General features: G+C 41.1%; 2 protein-coding genes across 13 annotated transcripts in view; one reads left to right on the forward strand and one right to left on the reverse strand.

Annotated features, from left to right (window-relative positions):
- ZMYM3 (zinc finger MYM-type containing 3) overlaps positions 1-1997 on the reverse strand; it is a 26871-nt gene extending 24874 nt beyond the window's left edge. For 2 of the 3 annotated variants that reach the window (XM_064574229.1, XM_064574228.1), the window contains exon 1: positions 1863-1997. In XM_064574229.1, the coding sequence (XP_064430299.1) occupies positions 1863-1873 (11 nt within the window). In that variant the 5' untranslated portion in view covers positions 1874-1997. The remainder of the gene's footprint in view (positions 1-1862) is intronic. The other variant, XM_064574227.1, reaches the window with a different exon arrangement.
- The window catches only part of NONO (non-POU domain containing octamer binding), a 25927-nt gene extending 9091 nt beyond the window's left edge, over positions 1-16836 (forward strand). The window contains exons 1-14 of one of the 10 annotated variants that reach the window (XM_054508464.2): positions 2669-2823; positions 4502-4625; positions 5474-5519; positions 8222-8273; positions 8858-9017; positions 10174-10367; positions 11783-12084; positions 12676-12771; positions 12966-13162; positions 13507-13591; positions 13996-14098; positions 14683-14722; positions 14958-15067; positions 15806-16836. In XM_054508464.2, the coding sequence (XP_054364439.1) occupies positions 8867-9017; positions 10174-10367; positions 11783-12084; positions 12676-12771; positions 12966-13162; positions 13507-13591; positions 13996-14098; positions 14683-14722; positions 14958-15067; positions 15806-15940 (1413 nt within the window). In that variant the 5' untranslated portion in view covers positions 2669-2823; positions 4502-4625; positions 5474-5519; positions 8222-8273; positions 8858-8866 and the 3' untranslated portion in view covers positions 15941-16836. Of the gene's footprint in view, positions 1-2668; positions 2824-3527; positions 3553-4501; positions 4626-5473; positions 5520-8221; positions 8274-8857; positions 9018-10173; positions 10368-11782; positions 12085-12675; positions 12772-12965; positions 13163-13506; positions 13592-13995; positions 14099-14682; positions 14723-14957; positions 15068-15805 lie in introns of those variants that run through there. The other 9 variants (XM_054508460.2, XM_045879385.3, XM_064574231.1 and 6 more) reach the window with 9 other exon arrangements.
- The last annotated feature ends 36 nt before the right edge of the window (positions 16837-16872 follow it).

Raw genomic sequence — 16872 nt, forward strand, 5'->3', positions numbered from 1 at the left:
GTGCTCTCTCTCTCTCTCTCTCTGACATAAATAAATAAATAAAAATCTTTTTTAAAAAACATAAATTATTGGGGCACCTGGGTGGCTCAGTTGGTTAAGCATCTGCCTTCAGCTCAGGTCATGATCTCGAGTCCCATATTGGGCTCCCTGCTCAGCAGAGGGTCTGCTTCTCTCTCTGCCCTTCACCCTGCTCACGCTCTCTCTCTCAAATAGATAAATAAAATCTTTAAAAAAAAAACCCCATAAATTATTTTAGAAAAATCTTCAAAGTCTCCCCACTTTACTTACAGAGTAAAGTACAAACTTCTAAGCACAGCACAGGCCCTCAATTATTTGGCCTATGCCTATCTCCCTAGCCTAATTTCCTATCCCTTAGCCTTCCCATTTTTCTTCAGCCAGGCCGAATTACCTAAAACATAGGTCATTCTGCCTCTGATCCATTGTAAATTGGTCTGACTTCAACCTCTTGGTTAAGACCCAATTCAAAAGTGTTCTTTCTTGTGAAGCCATTCCTGATCCACTCATGTAGAACCTTGCTACCTTCGAGTTACCACTTTACCTCTAATATGGTGCTATTATTTTTTTTAAGATTTTATTTATTCATTTGACAGAGAGAGCACAAGCAGGCCATAGGCAGAGGGAGAGGGAGAAGCAGGCTTCCCGCTGAGCAGAGAGCTCCACCCAGGTGCCTCTAGTGCTATTATTTTATTTGCCTACAGTATTGCAATTATTTGTTTACATCACCATTTCTCTGTTTATGTTGTGATTGCCTTGAGATACGTGCAAGTACAACAATCTTCCTTTTATTTTGTTACCAAATATTTTCCAACATAAACAGCTGTTGTGATTTTTAACAAAGTATACATTCATTAAAATGTTACTGAATCCAGGGGCACATCCAGTCCCGCAGCGGTCTCTTTGCTCAGCAGGGAGCCTGCTTCTCCCTCTCCCTCGGCCTTCCACCCCCCATAAAGATAAAGATGATGTGGTGTGCTCTCTCTCTGTGTCAAATAAATAAAATCTTTAAAAAAATGTTACCGAAGAATCCATAGTAGCTTTTCTATAATTTGTATTTTTTTCACTCAAGAGACACTAAAAACCATCATGTGTGTGTCTATAAAATATTTTATATTAAAAAGTCCTCATAGATCTTTAGGCATTTATATGGAAGGAGAGCTAAAGTATTTTTTAAAGTGAGAAAGTCATGGCTCAGAAAAGTATGTATAGCTTAGCTTAATCCTATGTGTATAAAAAAGTATAAACATTTCTTTTTGACTGGGTAAGTACAAACATAGAAAATAGAAGTACAAGAAAGTGGTCATAATTGTAACCAGAGGGAGAGACTTTTCTCTTTATACTCCTGGGTATTGTTTAATTTTTTTTTTCCATGAGCAGGGGAAAAAACGTTTTTCAGAATAGAGGTAATATTTCTGTTGTCATAATAGAGGTGTTACTCATTCTCAAAAAGTTTGGGAACAATTGGTCTAGAAATGTCCAATATGGTAGCCACTAGCCATACGTGAGTATTTAAATTTTAGCTAATTAAAATTAAATTGAATTAACAATTCAGTCCCTCAGCTGCATTAATCATATTTCAAGCCCTCAATGGCCACATATGTATAGCCAGTAGTTACTGTACTGAACAGAGCAAATAACATTTCTATCCTTGCAGAAGTTCCTACTGGACAGTGCAGGTCTAGATCACTGTGTCCCCACATAATGAGGCACCAGTTGGGACACCCTGAAACCCTGGGTCTGAATTAATTAGTGGGAACGAACGACAAACACCTATCAGTTGAGCCTTGTAGCTCTTGATTAACCACACGGCTAGTTTGGCATTACAGAAAAATGAAGGCGCCTACCTGATTGGCATCCTACAGAATATGGAATCAGTCTGATCTGGAGGCCTACGATGTATCCATGGCAATAATGACACCTGTTGAATCTCTTTGTGAATCACAGGAGCAACAGTGGTGTTTGGACTGCTGGGTTCCCTGGTTACCATAGAAATAGGTGGTTACAATTGTGTTTAATCACAGAAACTAAGTTATCAATCCCCGTCCTCTCCCCCACCCCTTTCTGTAACTATAACCACAACCACAGCCATAGTGATTACTGTTTCAGTTGGGCTTCATGAGTAGACCTGGCAGCAGAAGCAACTAGAAATGTTAAGTATGGAGTGTCAGAGGGCAAGCCCTAATGAGGAAGTGTGAAAAAAGAAACATGGCGGGGCATTTTTTCGGAAGGAAAAGGCTAGATCTACCACACGGAATACAATGACATTGTTACTCTTGCCTCTTGCACAGGCGCAGTGCAGGAGTTCTCAGAGCAGCCTACGCGCACGTTTTCTCGCCTTCTCTTTCCACTTCCCTCTCTCTCCTTTTTTGCCCTCTCCTTTGCCTTTGCCATCACTTGGTTTTTCAGTCTTTCCGTTAGCCCGCTGATGTCTCTCCTTCCCACCCTCCATCCCCCTCCCTACCTCTTTATCCCCTCCCCCTTCCTTTTCCGTCTCGAGCGGATGGAAACTTGCGCATGCGCATTAAGTAGAAAGCCTCGCTCTTTGTCCCCATCTGTCGTTCACACGAACTCAGATCTTTTGCGTTCGGTAGCCAATAGGATTGAAGAAATGGCGGAAAAAGGATTCCGCCTCTGGAGATAAACCTTGATTGGCAAGTCAGATAACCAATCAAGAACACCAGTTTGTACCCCTTGGGAGGCACCGAGCTCCGTCGTCTCGTTTCCGGCGGTCGCGCGCTCTTTTCTCGGGACGGTAGAGGCCGTGTAGCGTCGCCGTTACTCTGAGGAGAGAACAGTCGGTAGAGGGTGAGTTTTGGGACGACTTAGTTCTTGTTTGAGAGGGAAGTAGGATTTTTTTGCGACAAGAGGCTAGGGCGAGGCTAGGTTTGGAGGGAGGTTGGCCGTTCTTTCCAAGGCCCCTTGAGGCCTTGTCCCCGCCGCCACACGGCCTTCTCAGCCCACCCGCAGGGGCCCATCGCTCTCAGTTCGCCTTGCTTTCTGCTTTAACCTGGCTCCAGTTGCCTTTCCCGCCCCGTTTCTTTGTGCGACTCATCTTCGATTCTGATCCCTGTCAGTAAGTTCCCCGGCCCTTTAGCCGCCCTGGGCCCGAGGGTGTGGGGTCTATTATCCGAGAACCCTGAAGTCGCGGCTGGAGGAGGAGGCGCTTTGTTGGCGCTCCTCCTCTCAGCCTCGCGAGGCCATTAATTCAGAATGAGAAATCCCCCCCCCCCCCAGCGATGTTTCTTTGTCAAAACTCTAAGCTGGGAAGTTCATCTGCTAGTCCAGACCCCGCGGCTTCCCTAGTCTGGTTCCTGTCTTTTTTTTTTTTTTTTTTTTGTCTTGTTGCCTAGCTACTCGACCCATTTAAAGCATCACTTTTTTTTAAATGAAAATTAATTTTATGGATTTCCTGTTGGGTATCTCCCGCTTGGGGAAACTATCGTTGTCAACTGAAACCTTTCTTTGTGTTCTTAACGGAGAAGTTGAGGTTAGAGACGACTTGGAGGTACTTTGCTATCTTCAACCGAAGTTGAGGTAGGTGTACGGGGTAGGGTTGCCAGATAAAATACCGGACGCCCCGTTAATTTTGGATTTCACATAGACAGCAAAGTATTTTTAGTATATGTTGCATGGGACTTAAATACTAAAAGATAATTTTTTGAAGTCTGAATTTCAAATTTAACTCTACGTTGTGTATTTTTATTTGATAAATCTGGCAACTCTTGTGGGGGGCACTGGCTAGCTTTATGCTGTGTCTTTGTCCAACTTACTATTAAATGAAAGAAACGCCTGAAAAAGTACCTTACCATATCAGTGCATTCTACAGCTTTCAGGCAGGTGCATATCCATGCAGCCATCTAGGTCGGTAGATTTTTACCAGATCTCTCTCCCCCTCGCCCCCCGCCCCACCAGCTTCCACTTAAAAAGTTGATCCTTTTCCTGAAAACTGATTTCAATGTGTGATGCAGTGTTTGGTCTTGTACCTAAACCACATTTATGCAGTCGTACTGTGTCCAGTAGCCCCAGTCTTTCTAAACCAGCAGTACATACTTTCTCTCAAGAAAAATCCTTCATCAGGGTTAGTCTTTGGGACAGATAGACAAATCCTTGATGCTGATCTTTGTGCTTAGTTCTTAGAGGCCCAGTGGTTAAGGGGCAGTGAATTTATTGCTCACAAGAGATTTCTGCACGTATTTCCATATTATGTTGGTGGTCATCATCAGAAATAAGTGATAGGGACAGTATTAACTGAGTACTTGCTACTTTGTGGGCACTGTTTTAAGTGTTTTATACAATATTATTTAGTCTTCACCATTGAATGCCTTCTTGGGAAAGAGTAAACTGGAAGGAAGGATTGTAAAGATTAGCACTATGGAGACATTTATTCAAAAACACAAAGGCAATTTGATTGTAAAAAATGATTTTTGCTAGAATCCAAAAGAGAGGAGGAAGAATGTAATTAATGATATTTGTCTAACTACAGCACCAACTGAATGCAGAAATACGGATAGTGGTTGCCAGCAGGAACATGTGCTGTGTACACAATCTCATTTAGTCCTTAAAATAACCAGCCCTGTGAAGTTGCCGTTGTTACCCCCTCCTTACAGGTGAGGAAACTGAGGCTCAGAAGATAGGTGACATGGCTAGTCAGTTTGTTGGACTCTGAACTTTGAAATCAAGCTGAGTTTGATTACTAAGCTTGTAGCTTAGTGATGAAGAATGAGCTTTAGAATTAAATGGATGTGAGTTCCACTCCTTGCCCCATCACATTTGGGTAACCTTAGATGGGCATCAGTTTTCTTATCCAGGAGAGTAAGTTTTGGGCACTAAGTGAGATAATGCAGACTTAGCGCAGTGCCTGGCATATAATGATTGGTAAATATCTGATATTATCATCTTAACTACCAGGCTACACTTTCTAAAACCAAAAATAACCTCCCTTGAAGTTCTCTTACATGGTTTAGAACATCCTAGCACTTTTTCTTCAAGGAGGTAGATCATTTCTACTAAGAAGTTGTAAAATGGCCTTTTTGAAAAGGAGTGGTGAAGTTTGGTTAAGATGTATATACAGAGTTTTTAATATTTCAGTTTGAGTGGAACTCTGAGGATTTTTATTAATGTGTAAATATAAATTGTGGATTTCTGAATGGGATGCAAGATACTGAGGCTGGGGCCACTGACTCCCAAATTAAAGGCTGGAGAAAAAAAAGGTTCCTTGGATTCTAGCCAGGGGTAAGAAGGTAAGAAGACCTAGTTGGAGAAATGGCTGTGAAGATAACTCAAGTTTCAGCTATAGGCCAGTGTGGAGTCAGGGAAGGGAGGTGTTTAATAGCTGGGACTCAGATAGTTAAAGATCTGATTCTAATGCCAGCCTAACCCCATCCCCACCTGTTGCTGGGGTAGACTTCATAAATTTTGTATGTTTTAATTTCCTGTTTTTATGTCTTATTTTTAGAAACATGATTTCCCTTTTTTTTAGAGGAAAAAATGCTGCACCATGGGTAAGAGTAATAAAGATAGATGCAATTATTTTAATTTTAAGAATTTATTATAAGGAAATAGTTAAAAAGAGCTATAAGCAAGAAGATATTTACTGCATCATTCTAATAGGAAAAAGGTGAAAACAACCTAAATGTCTCATAGTAGGTGGTAGTTTAGTAAGTTAGTATATATCCACATGGACTTTGTGTAGCTGTTAAAAATTATAATTATGTTGACATAGAAGTGAAGAAAAACTGAACATACAATGGTGCAGTATAGCAGCATTATATTGACATGATAATGTATGTTTTGGAAGGTAAATAAGTAAAAATGGATATTGTGGGAGGAATATTTACTCATGGATGTGCCCAAGATGTAGCTGTGAACATTGTTTATAAATAATGGTGAAAAAATAGAAACAACCCAAGTGTCCAACACAATAGGTGCTTGGTTGACAGCTGAATACTGCATCCATTAAAAATTAATGTAGGAGAAGAAAAATGTAGAAGATTGAGTGACATAAGAGCTCTCATCATGTAATAAAGTAGAAAAGGCAAGTTGCAAAATAGTTTTTATAGTATTTCATTTAGAGTACATGCAAATAAATCCGTGACTGGAAGGATAAATGTTAACTGACTTCTGGTGGTGGATTTTTATTTAATAAGATTGATGAAACGATACAAATAAGATTCAAGTCTTGGCTTAAGTGTCAACTTTCCAGTGAGGCTTAACCTCAGCTCTGTTTAAAATTGCAGTCTTACCAGGCGCCTGGGTGGCTCAGTTGGTTAAGCTTCTGCCTTCAGCTCAGGTCATGATCCCAGGGTCCTGGATCTAGTCCTGCATGGAGTCTGCATCAGGCTCCCTGCTCAGCGGGAAGTCTGCTGCTTCCTCTACCCCTCCCCCCTGCTCGTGATCTCTCTCTCACATCAACAAATAAAATCTTTTTTAAAATTGCAGTCTTACCCCTTTCACTCCCTATACACTTTGCCCCAGTTTCTCTTATTTTCTAATAGCATTTACCTCTCATTAAGTACTATGTACTTTAATTACGTGTCTTTTTGTCTTACTAGAAGGTAAGCACAACTGAGGGCAAGAATCTTTGCTTTGTTCATTGATGCATCCCAAGCACCTATAATAGTGCCTAGCAAATAGTAAGCATTCAGTGAATATTTGTTGGGTGAATTAGTAAAAAAATAAAATTAGTAAACAATGATCAATAATCAACAGGGCAGTTTTCATTTTTGCCTGCCTTCTGTTCCTAGTCTACATTCATGCATTTTTGAGGGGGGAAAAAACACCCTTTTCCTGTTTCTTAAAACCTTTCCCTTTTGAAACATCACACATTTTTCTTTTTTTAAAGATTTTATTTATTTGAGAGAGAGAGCAAACACGAGTGTAGGGAGGGACAGAGGGAAAAGCAGACACCCCAATGAGCAGGGAGCCTGATGCAGGGCTCAGATCCCAGGACTCTGGGTTCATGACCTGAGCCGAAGGCAGAGTCTTAACCGACTGAGCCACCCAGGTGTCCCAAAACATCAAACATTTTTCACATTTACATGGTCTTCATAATTTTTTAAAAAGATTTTATTTATTTATTCATGAGAGAGAAAAGCAGGCTCCCAAGGAGCAGGGAGCCCGATGACGGGACTCGATCCTAGGACCCTGGGATCATGACCTGAGTCGAAGGCAGATGCTTAACCATCTAAGCCACGCAGGCACCCCTTCGTAATTTTTAATGCTGTGTAACACTCCACTGAATAGATGTACCGTAATTTATTAAAAACCATACCTCTAATTTTGGGTATTTTAAGTCATTAATTTGTTACCGTAAAGGTCATCACAGTGATTATTTCATGGATGTAGTTTTTATTAAATTTTTAAAATTATATTCTTTGGAGGGGCAGAGGGAGAGAGAGAGAGAAATCCTAAATAGGCTCCACACCTAGTGCAGAGCCTGACATGGGGCTGGATCTCAGAACCCTGAGATCATGACCTGAGCCAAAATCAAGAGTCAGATGCTTAACCTATTGAGCTACCCAGGTGCCCCTAAAATTATATTCTTAGGGTAAATTTCTAGGAGTAGAGTTTCCTGAGTCACAGAATATGAACATTTTGATAGCTCTTGTTACTACTTGTTTTATGAAACAGTTTGGATATAGAATTTGATAATTATGTTGTTTTAGTTTTGGAGGGATATGATAAGAAATGTATCAGGGAAGCTTGTATAAATATTCTTATATACCCATCATCCAGAATCAGTAGTTATCAAGTCGTCACATTTTCTTTGAGAAATCAGTTTTCTTTATTTTAGAGGAATCATAATGTTAACAATAAATGTTCATGAGAAGGTCCTTCTCTGCATTTTTCCTTCAGCTAAATTCTGACTAGAAGGTCTTGTGTTTAGGGGAAATGATTTAGGGTTGGCTTTGCCCTTTTATTACTGGAGAACTGTCCTTAAATGAGGACGATGGTCCTCAGCTTGTTAACCAGTAAGAAAGCAGTAAGAAAATTTTCATTTTAAAGCCATCAGCTCTTGAATTCACTCTGGATTGTACCAGGAATTTTCATTTTGTTTTCTTTTAATCTTATGTTGATTTTTAGATGAGATCTAACATTATGATTGTATATTCATCTTTTTTATTTGATGTTCTCATTGCTTTGATAGTCATTTATCTTTATTGTGATTAATAACCATATTTACTGAATGCTTACTATATTTCAGTACTGAGCTAGTGTTTTCACATATTTATGAATCCTCATAGCCATCTTGAGAGGTAGGTATTTTTATTATTCCCTTTATAACAGCTTAAATTTGTGCAAAAGTGATTTACTAAGTAGTACATAGCTAGTAAGTACTAGGACCATGCTTCAAATCTAAGTATGTCTAACTCCACAGCTTGTACTTTTTCTACTGTTCATTCCACAATATCTACTGTAGGTTAAGACTGCAAAGTGCCAGATAACAAGATTTAATAGTCCTTGTCCTTGTGATAAGTAGAATCTATTTCCCTTGTTAAGTTTTAATATTATGATAGGGCCAATTTTTAGGGAGTAGCTTCTTCGGGGAAAGTAGTTTCCAATTAATATATAGAATTAGTGAAAGGAAAGTTTCTTCAAGCTACTTCTGTGCAAGTTGTTCTCATTTAGTACTTGTCTAGTTTCTGTGTGCAACATAACTGCTAATGTCTGGTTCTTTTTAGGTTTTTGAGTGGTACAACTTTGCCGTACTTGTTCACAGTAACCAGTCATTTGAATCTGGCAAAAGCCAGGATATCAGAGCTGATTAGTGACATATAAATCATCAGGAAGGTGACTGATAAGCCCTGAATGTATTTGACAGTCCACATTTTCCTTTTAGGGTACAAAAATGCAGAGCAATAAAACCTTTAACCTGGAGAAGCAAAACCATACTCCAAGGAAGCATCATCAGCATCACCACCAGCAACACCACCAGCAGCAACAGCAGCAGCCACCACCGCCACCAATACCTGCAAATGGGCAACAAGCCAGCAGCCAAAGTGAGTACATGCTTGTACGGGGGTAAGAATAGGTTCCCTCCTGGGAAAGGTTCCTTGGTTTTTAGATTAATCTCTTGGGCTTATAAAGGAATAAGCCTCTGTGGCACACCTTTTGCTCTTTTTTCCCCTATTTACCTCTTAATACATCTTAGGATAGAAAAAGGGTGATTCACTGAAACAAGGAGCAGACATGTTGGGTAGCAGATGAGTACAAGTTGCTGTGCTGTGTTGGCATATTCTGCTAAACAGATGTCTGTGTGTTTTACCTCAGAGCTTGGTTCTTAGAGGTAATCATCAGATGACTGGTAGTTAGAAAATATAGAACAAGTCTTTAAGGGAAAAGAAGTCTGGTACTGAGTGTTATACTTTCAGCCTGGGGTCTGTGCCAATCCGTTTTAATCACAGTAAACATTCTTTAAAGGCATGTTCCATTCATTCAGCAAACTTTGAGCACCTATTGTGGGCCTCTAAAACTAGAACCAACCTCAACCCTCTTTTATTTCCAGAGATCCCTACAAAGAATACTGTTTCCTAACTCATTTCCTTTCATTCCATTAACCCAAGCATGAAAGAATGGGAACTGTTAAGATTATGAAGATTGGTGAGAGATTGGGAAAATGGAGCAATTATGTTTCAGTTTTATTTTTTTAAAGATTTTATTTATTAGAGAGCACACGAGAAGGGGGAGGGGCAGAAAGAGAGGGAGAAGGAGTCTCCTCACCGAGCAGGGAAGCCCAATGCAGGGCTTGATCCCAGGACCCTGGGATCATGACCTGAGCCAAAGGCAGACACTTACCTACTGAGCCACCTAGGCACCCCTATGTTTCACATTTAGAAAACTGATCTCTTCTGACACGTCTTCTTGACTTGCTTAATTTTCTCTTTGACCAATAGCTTCTGTATTGTCTTTCTCTTAGTCCGGGTGGCTCCTGGCCCATAGTAGAGCTATTGAGAAGAACTCCCAGATGTCTGCATACTGCTTTCACATTTTAAGGGCAATTTACTGATAAGTAGTTAGTGGATAGATTGTATTGGGAAATGGTGTTTTTCTCTACAGCAGTTAGGTTTCCTAATCTAGCAGCAGTTGTAGCTCTTTGAAAATGTGACTGTAGATCTCTTTGCCCAATCTTTTGAGTGACTGTGTGTATTCTCTCAGATGAAGGCTTGACTATTGACCTGAAGAATTTTAGGAAACCAGGAGAGAAGACCTTCACCCAACGTAGCCGGCTCTTTGTGGGCAATCTTCCTCCTGACATCACTGAGGAGGAGATGAGGAAACTATTTGAGAAATATGGGAAGGCAGGCGAAGTCTTCATTCATAAGGATAAGGGCTTTGGCTTTATCCGCTTGGTGAGCAACCATGGGCTTTTAGAGTATATGCTCTAAAAGGTGGGGAAGTCGGGAAATGATGGATATGGAAAATACGGCAGTGGAAATAATTCTCAGGTGGTCTGTTTGTTAAATATTTAATAGTTGTAGTTGGTAGAACAGGACAGAAGATAACAGGTTTTATTTTTATTTTTCCTTATAGGGTTTTGTTTTGTTTCAAGGACAACATAGGTTTATTTGTCTAGGACACTGAGACTAAAGTATGCCCCTTGGAACTTTTGTTTTCATTGGTAAATTTCAAACATACAGAGGTAGAGAGAATAGTATAATGAACCTATAAATACTCGATGCCCAGCTTCAATAATTATCAACTCAAAATTATTTTATCTTAGTAACTAATGATTAAAGTTCATATACTTTATTTCCTAAGTTCTTGCCTATGTATTTTCTCACTTAAGACTTTTTAAAACCATGAGGGGACAGTTTTATTCGTATCTATTTTTTTTTAAAGATTTTATTTATTTGACAGAGAGAGACACAGCAAGAGAGGGAACACAAGCAGGGAGAGTGGGACAGGGAGAAGCAGGCTTCCCGCGGAGCAGGGAGCCTGATGCGGGGCTCAATCCCAGGACCCTGGGATCATGACTTGAGCCGAAGGCAGACGCTTAATGACTGAGCCACCCAGGCGCCCCTGTATCTATTTTTTTAAAAAAATTTTAAGTTGTGCTAAAATACACATAAAATTTATTATTTAACCATTTTTAAGTGTAGATCTTTTTTATAAAGACAGATTTGATTAGGAAACATGTTTAAGTATATGAGGGAGGAACTTTTTTAGACATCGTCTACATAAACAAGGAATATAAGGTGTTAGCAAGGTCAGTAGATGTGGTGGTCAGAACTAGTTTTCATTCCAGATCTACCACTAACTCAAGATTACATGGGCAAGTCATTTTTTCTGGGGTTTGAGGTTCCTCTTTAGTAATATGAGAGGGGGTTCCCATTAGGGTCTGTGGTTCTAAAGAGGTCTCAATGGAGGGCATACATGATTCTCATTAAACTTGTATGTAGCTAGCTAAAATTAAAATACTCTGGCTGATGTATTGTAAGGGTAGGTTTTGGGCTGGTCCTTGTCCCAATGATCTGTTATACCACTTGGGAGAATAACCTATATGATACTGATGACCATGTAAGTGGTATTAACTTCTAGAATTTCCAGTTGATTTATTGCAAGACTATCAGAGCAATTAGACTATCCAACAGTTATCTGAAACATGTAATTTCGATTCTTTCAGGATATCAAGGTTTCTTTGTGTGTTGTCAGGGTTTTGGGGCGGGCAGACATTTTATATTGGGCTATGCTACTTTAGACTCTTGATGGCTGTGCCTGTGGTCATTGTCAAACTTGAGTTATTCTAACTTTCCTCTGCTTCTAGGAAACACGAACCCTAGCGGAGATTGCCAAAGTAGAACTGGACAACATGCCACTCCGTGGAAAGCAGCTGCGTGTGCGCTTTGCCTGCCATAGTGCATCCCTTACAGTCCGAAACCTTCCTCAGTATGTTTCCAATGAACTGCTGGAGGAAGCCTTTTCGGTGTTTGGCCAGGTGGAAAGGGCTGTAGTCATTGTGGATGATCGAGGAAGGCCCTCAGGAAAAGGCATTGTTGAATTCTCAGGGAAGCCAGCTGCTCGGAAAGCTCTGGACAGGTGCAGTGAAGGCTCCTTCCTGCTAACCACGTAAGTGAAGGACTGCTTTTAGTAATAGACCTTAGATTGCTACTTCCTTCGGTGGTGTGGGAAGGTAGCCTGTAGGAACCATGCTTTTGTGTTCACCTAGAGACTTTGGATACTAATTCAGCTTTCTAGTAGGGTTCTCAGTGTCATCTTAAATTAATGGAAATAGTATGAGGATTAAGAAATAAACCTTTCAGTCTTCTAGTAGGCTGTCATTTAATCAGTGTTAAATCTCCCCTTTGAAGTCTTAGAACTCTGAAAGGTTGTTTTGTGCATGCAGCCTCTCTGTTTACTTCAAGTCATTGTCTGGAGTTTTACAGATATTGGGTATTTAAACTGCACTTAAGTATCCTGTCTACTTACTTTGAACATCTTTAAGGCTCTATTCTGAGATTTAAAGCCTCATGCCATCCTATCAACCCCAGATTCCACATAATGCCATTAAAAGAACTTGGTTACTTGGGGCTGGGTGTAAAAATTCCTTCAGAAATATGTTTAATTATCCAGTCCTGATCCTTATCTACTTTATTGTGCCAGTGGCAGGTATAGGGAGGAAGCCTGGTGTAGGGTATAATTTGAGCTTCTTTCTTCCAGATTTCCTCGGCCTGTGACTGTGGAGCCCATGGACCAGTTGGATGATGAAGAGGGACTTCCAGAGAAGCTGGTTATAAAGAACCAGCAATTTCACAAGTATGTGGTTCTGACAGATTCCCTGTTAGGTGCTTGTGTATTCTTAAGGAAGCTTGTAAAGGGATGTGTAAAAGAGGCAGGTCTTTCCTATAGGTATTCACTGGCAGCCATGATCTTGGCCCTCAGGAGGAATGCAGTGCTTAGTTGGGGGAATCTTGGACAAAGTTTTAATAACCCAGGAACCTTGTCTATAGGGAGCGAGAGCAGCCACCCAGATTTGCACAGCCTGGCTCCTTTGAGTATGAGTATGCCATGCGCTGGAAGGCACTCATTGAGATGGAGAAGCAACAGCAGGACCAAGTGGACCGCAACATCAAGGAAGCTCGTGAGAAGCTGGAGATGGAGATGGAGGCTGCTCGCCATGAGCACCAGGTTATGCTAATGAGACAGGGTGAGTGTAGACCTGTAGGTTTTAAACCTAGAACAAGAACAAAATGACTTTTTTCAGGAATTTTTTGTATCAGTTGGTAGAGAAAAGCCTAAATCTCTGCTTTTATTCTCTGAAATATTTTGTTGATCTTGGTAGGCAAATGAGCTTGGAGATGTGACAGAGAATACTGGATTCTGTGGAGAAGGAAATAATAGGTTTGACTTCATTTTTGGAATCTGGATAGCTCAGATGGCCATGCAGGGATTATATATCCCCTTTGCTTTCTGGATCTTTATTTATGGAAAATTATTGAGTCTATATGAGGAGAATGAAAAATACTCTGAATCAGTTTACTGTTTTTCTAGATTTGATGAGGCGTCAAGAAGAACTTCGGAGGATGGAAGAGCTGCACAACCAAGAAGTGCAAAAACGAAAGCAGCTGGAACTCAGGTAACTAACTCTCAAACCCTTTTTCTCTGACAACTCTAAGAGGTAATGTCTCACTCCTGTTTCCTACTACCATGCTACCTCATGCATTTGTAAATATTTCCTGGATGCTTCTCAAGTTCTCCCTTTGGATGGGAAATGTTTCAGCTGCCCATGACTCTAGGAATTACCCAGGGCTGCACTAAAGGGAAAGCAGCTGAGTGCTGGTGTCATGAAGCTCCTTTCTGAAAGGAGAACTTTTTTTCCCCTGAATGACACGTTTGGCTTGTTTTAGGGCTGGACACATTGAACAGTGAGTTTCTTGCAGAGCTATGATAGTTTCCAGTAGGCTCTTGATCTCCCCTCTTAAGATAATCTGCTCAAGTTCTGGAATGTCCCTGCTAAATACCTTGGTGACTCTTCTGTAGGCAGGAGGAGGAACGCAGGCGCCGTGAGGAAGAGATGCGGCGGCAACAGGAAGAAATGATGCGGCGACAGCAGGAAGGATTCAAGGGAACATTCCCTGATGCGGTATATCTCCCATGTGCCCATGATGTACCAGGCCAGTCACGATATGAGAAACCCACCATGAGTTGTCCACTAGGACTATAAAACATACCGGGTTATGACCAGTTTTTATATTCTGTAAAACTCCTTTTAGAAAGAAGAATTCATAGGAAGAAAAGGTAAGGTTTGAAGGGGAGTTCTTGCCTCACAGGCAATTTAGGATGAAGAGCTAGGGCCAGTGTTACACTGTTTGGACTCAGTGACTGCATGATGAAATATATCCAGTCCGATAGCATCCTTAACTAGTTCTCTGATGTCCTTGGAGTTGTTGCACAGATTAAGGTCCTAGAAGAAGTCAGCTATCTCTCCCCTTGCCTTTTACCTCTTCTGTTCCTAATAGGAGACTCTGACTTGTATCCTTGTCCTAACCTTGGACTCAACTGCACACCTAGCAAGGAGATGTTGGTTTTCCTCAGCTTGGCCTCAGTGTGCTTGGGAGGAATGTGTTATCACTCTACTTGCTTCCCTTAGTGTGTGGTCCTCAACGTATTGTGAATGGTAGAATGCAGTGCTATCTTGGACTGTTTTGAGTATTTCTTATTTTTCAGAGAGAACAGGAGATACGGATGGGCCAGATGGCTATGGGAGGTAAGAACTTAGGAGGTTAGTGGCTCTGATTTCCTTTTTTGTATCATTTCTGGTGAACTATGTGGCTTCTCAGGCATAGTCCAGATTTAAGGGGCTGACATTTCTGGGAGCATCGTTTTTTTGGGGGGGCGGGTAACACGTCCTTAGCTCAGAGGTCTTGTTGAATTGTTTTCTCTTGCACAGAGAGAAACTGACAGTCTCTATCTCCTGTACTGATCACACTATTCTGCTTTAGGTGCTATGGGCATCAACAACAGAGGCGCCATGCCCCCTGCTCCAGTGCCAGCAGGTACCCCAGCTCCTCCAGGACCTGCCACTATGATGCCAGATGGAACCTTGGGATTGGTAATAAACTGCAGAACTTTACAGTAATTCTGAAGGGTGATAGGAGAAAGGACTTTGCTTTCAGTCCCTGTGCCTGCCACAATTTTGCTACAGATACTCGGGTTTTAGGGCCGCTGTTTTCCATTAAATGTAACCTCAAGGTCTTGATTTTTGAATCTTGAACAAACCCAATCTCAAACTAGACTTTGTCTGGGAGTTAAGTAAATGCCTTTGACTGGCCAGTCTGTTTGGTTGCTACCCTGAGTTAATGGAGGTAACAGGGGTTTGGTGGTTTTTGTTTGTTTTTGGAGGGAAGGCAATGAAGGTTAGGTATTATCACATAAAATAGATAGGAATCCAAAAGGATTGCTCATACAATCCTGAGTTACAGTTTAGTGTCAAAATTTTAAAACTGGGTGCGCTTAAGGTTGCTGAAGAGTGATGGCTTGTCCTTGTCACTATACTTAGTTTGGGGAAAGGGACTTAGGTGGAACTTAGTCTGGGAATTTACTATGTAATATTATTTAATCAGTAGGAATTGGGATAAGAAGATAAAGGTAGGATAGTTGGGTGGGTCTGTAATTCAGACAGCCTTCTTTTCAGGGATATCCACTATAGTTCTAAACAGGCTTAGTCTCCCCTAGCACATCAGAGCTTTGAATAGTCAGGTGGAAATGGCCTCCAGGGGCGGGATTACAAATGGGTGGGAAGCTTGGGACATAGATTCTATTGTAACATTGCTCTCTTTTTCTCTTTAAGACCCCACCAACAACTGAACGCTTTGGCCAAGCTGCTACAATGGAAGGAATTGGGGCAATTGGTGGAACCCCTCCTGCATTCAACCGTGCAGCTCCTGGAGCTGAATTTGCTCCAAACAAACGTCGCCGATACTAATAAAAATTTCAATGTCTAGTTTCCCAAAAACCCTTAAAAGAAGGACCCTTTTTGGACTAGCCAGAATTCTGCCCTGGAAAAGTGTTAGGGATTCCTCCCAATAGTTAGGTCTTCCTTGCCTGTACTACTCTGAGGGAGTTTGCTGGAGGCTGAGGGCAAGGGAGGGGCGATATTTAACAAATCAGTTCTGTGTGGTATATCGTTTAACTAATTGATTTTGTGTGGTGCATTCCTGAAGTCTCATGTGATTGTTGAGGGCCTGTGGGGGGGGGGGGGGACCATGGCAAAATGGATCCAGTTAGAGCCCCCATTAATCTTGATCATTCCATTCTTTGTCCATCTTGTTCTATTTGGTTCCTCATTATACCCTCCAACCCCAGAGACACTGCCACATACACCACAAAAACAAGCATCCCCCAATGACCTTAGCCACATTGTTCCATTCACTCGCAGGTGGGAATTCAGGCCAATGTCCACAGAGGTCACAGACAACATACATACGGTTCTGTTATATCCCATATATTAGCCCTTCATGTCCTAAGGAAGACATTTTCTCTTAGAGATTTTCATTTTAGTGTATCTTTAAAAAAAAATCTTGTGTTAAGTTGCCTCCATCTTTTTTCTTGGGTTAGGACAACCCAGGAACGGCCCTTTTGTGTCTATGATGTTGCTGTTCACAGCTTTTCTTGATAGGCCTAGTACAATCTTGGGAACAGGGTTGCTGTATGCTGAAGGTCGGACAGTAGCTCTTAGCCTTGCCTATCTTAGGTAGTTACGCTGTGCATTTTTTTTTATTGGTGTACCATGTTTGATTTGTCCCTGATATCTGGAGTTTTTCTGAGAAATGGAGCAGTAATACAGCATCAACTTATTAAAATACATTTTAAGCCTTTTAATTTTCTGTGCTGTTTTTGAAAGGGAATGGAGGGAGG

The sequence above is a fragment of the Mirounga angustirostris genome, unplaced genomic scaffold, assembly GCF_029215605.1.
Source record: "Mirounga angustirostris isolate CCGP_5_RB_7025 unplaced genomic scaffold, mMirAng1.0.hap1 SCAF_11, whole genome shotgun sequence".
NCBI classification, from domain to species: domain Eukaryota; kingdom Metazoa; phylum Chordata; class Mammalia; order Carnivora; family Phocidae; genus Mirounga; species Mirounga angustirostris.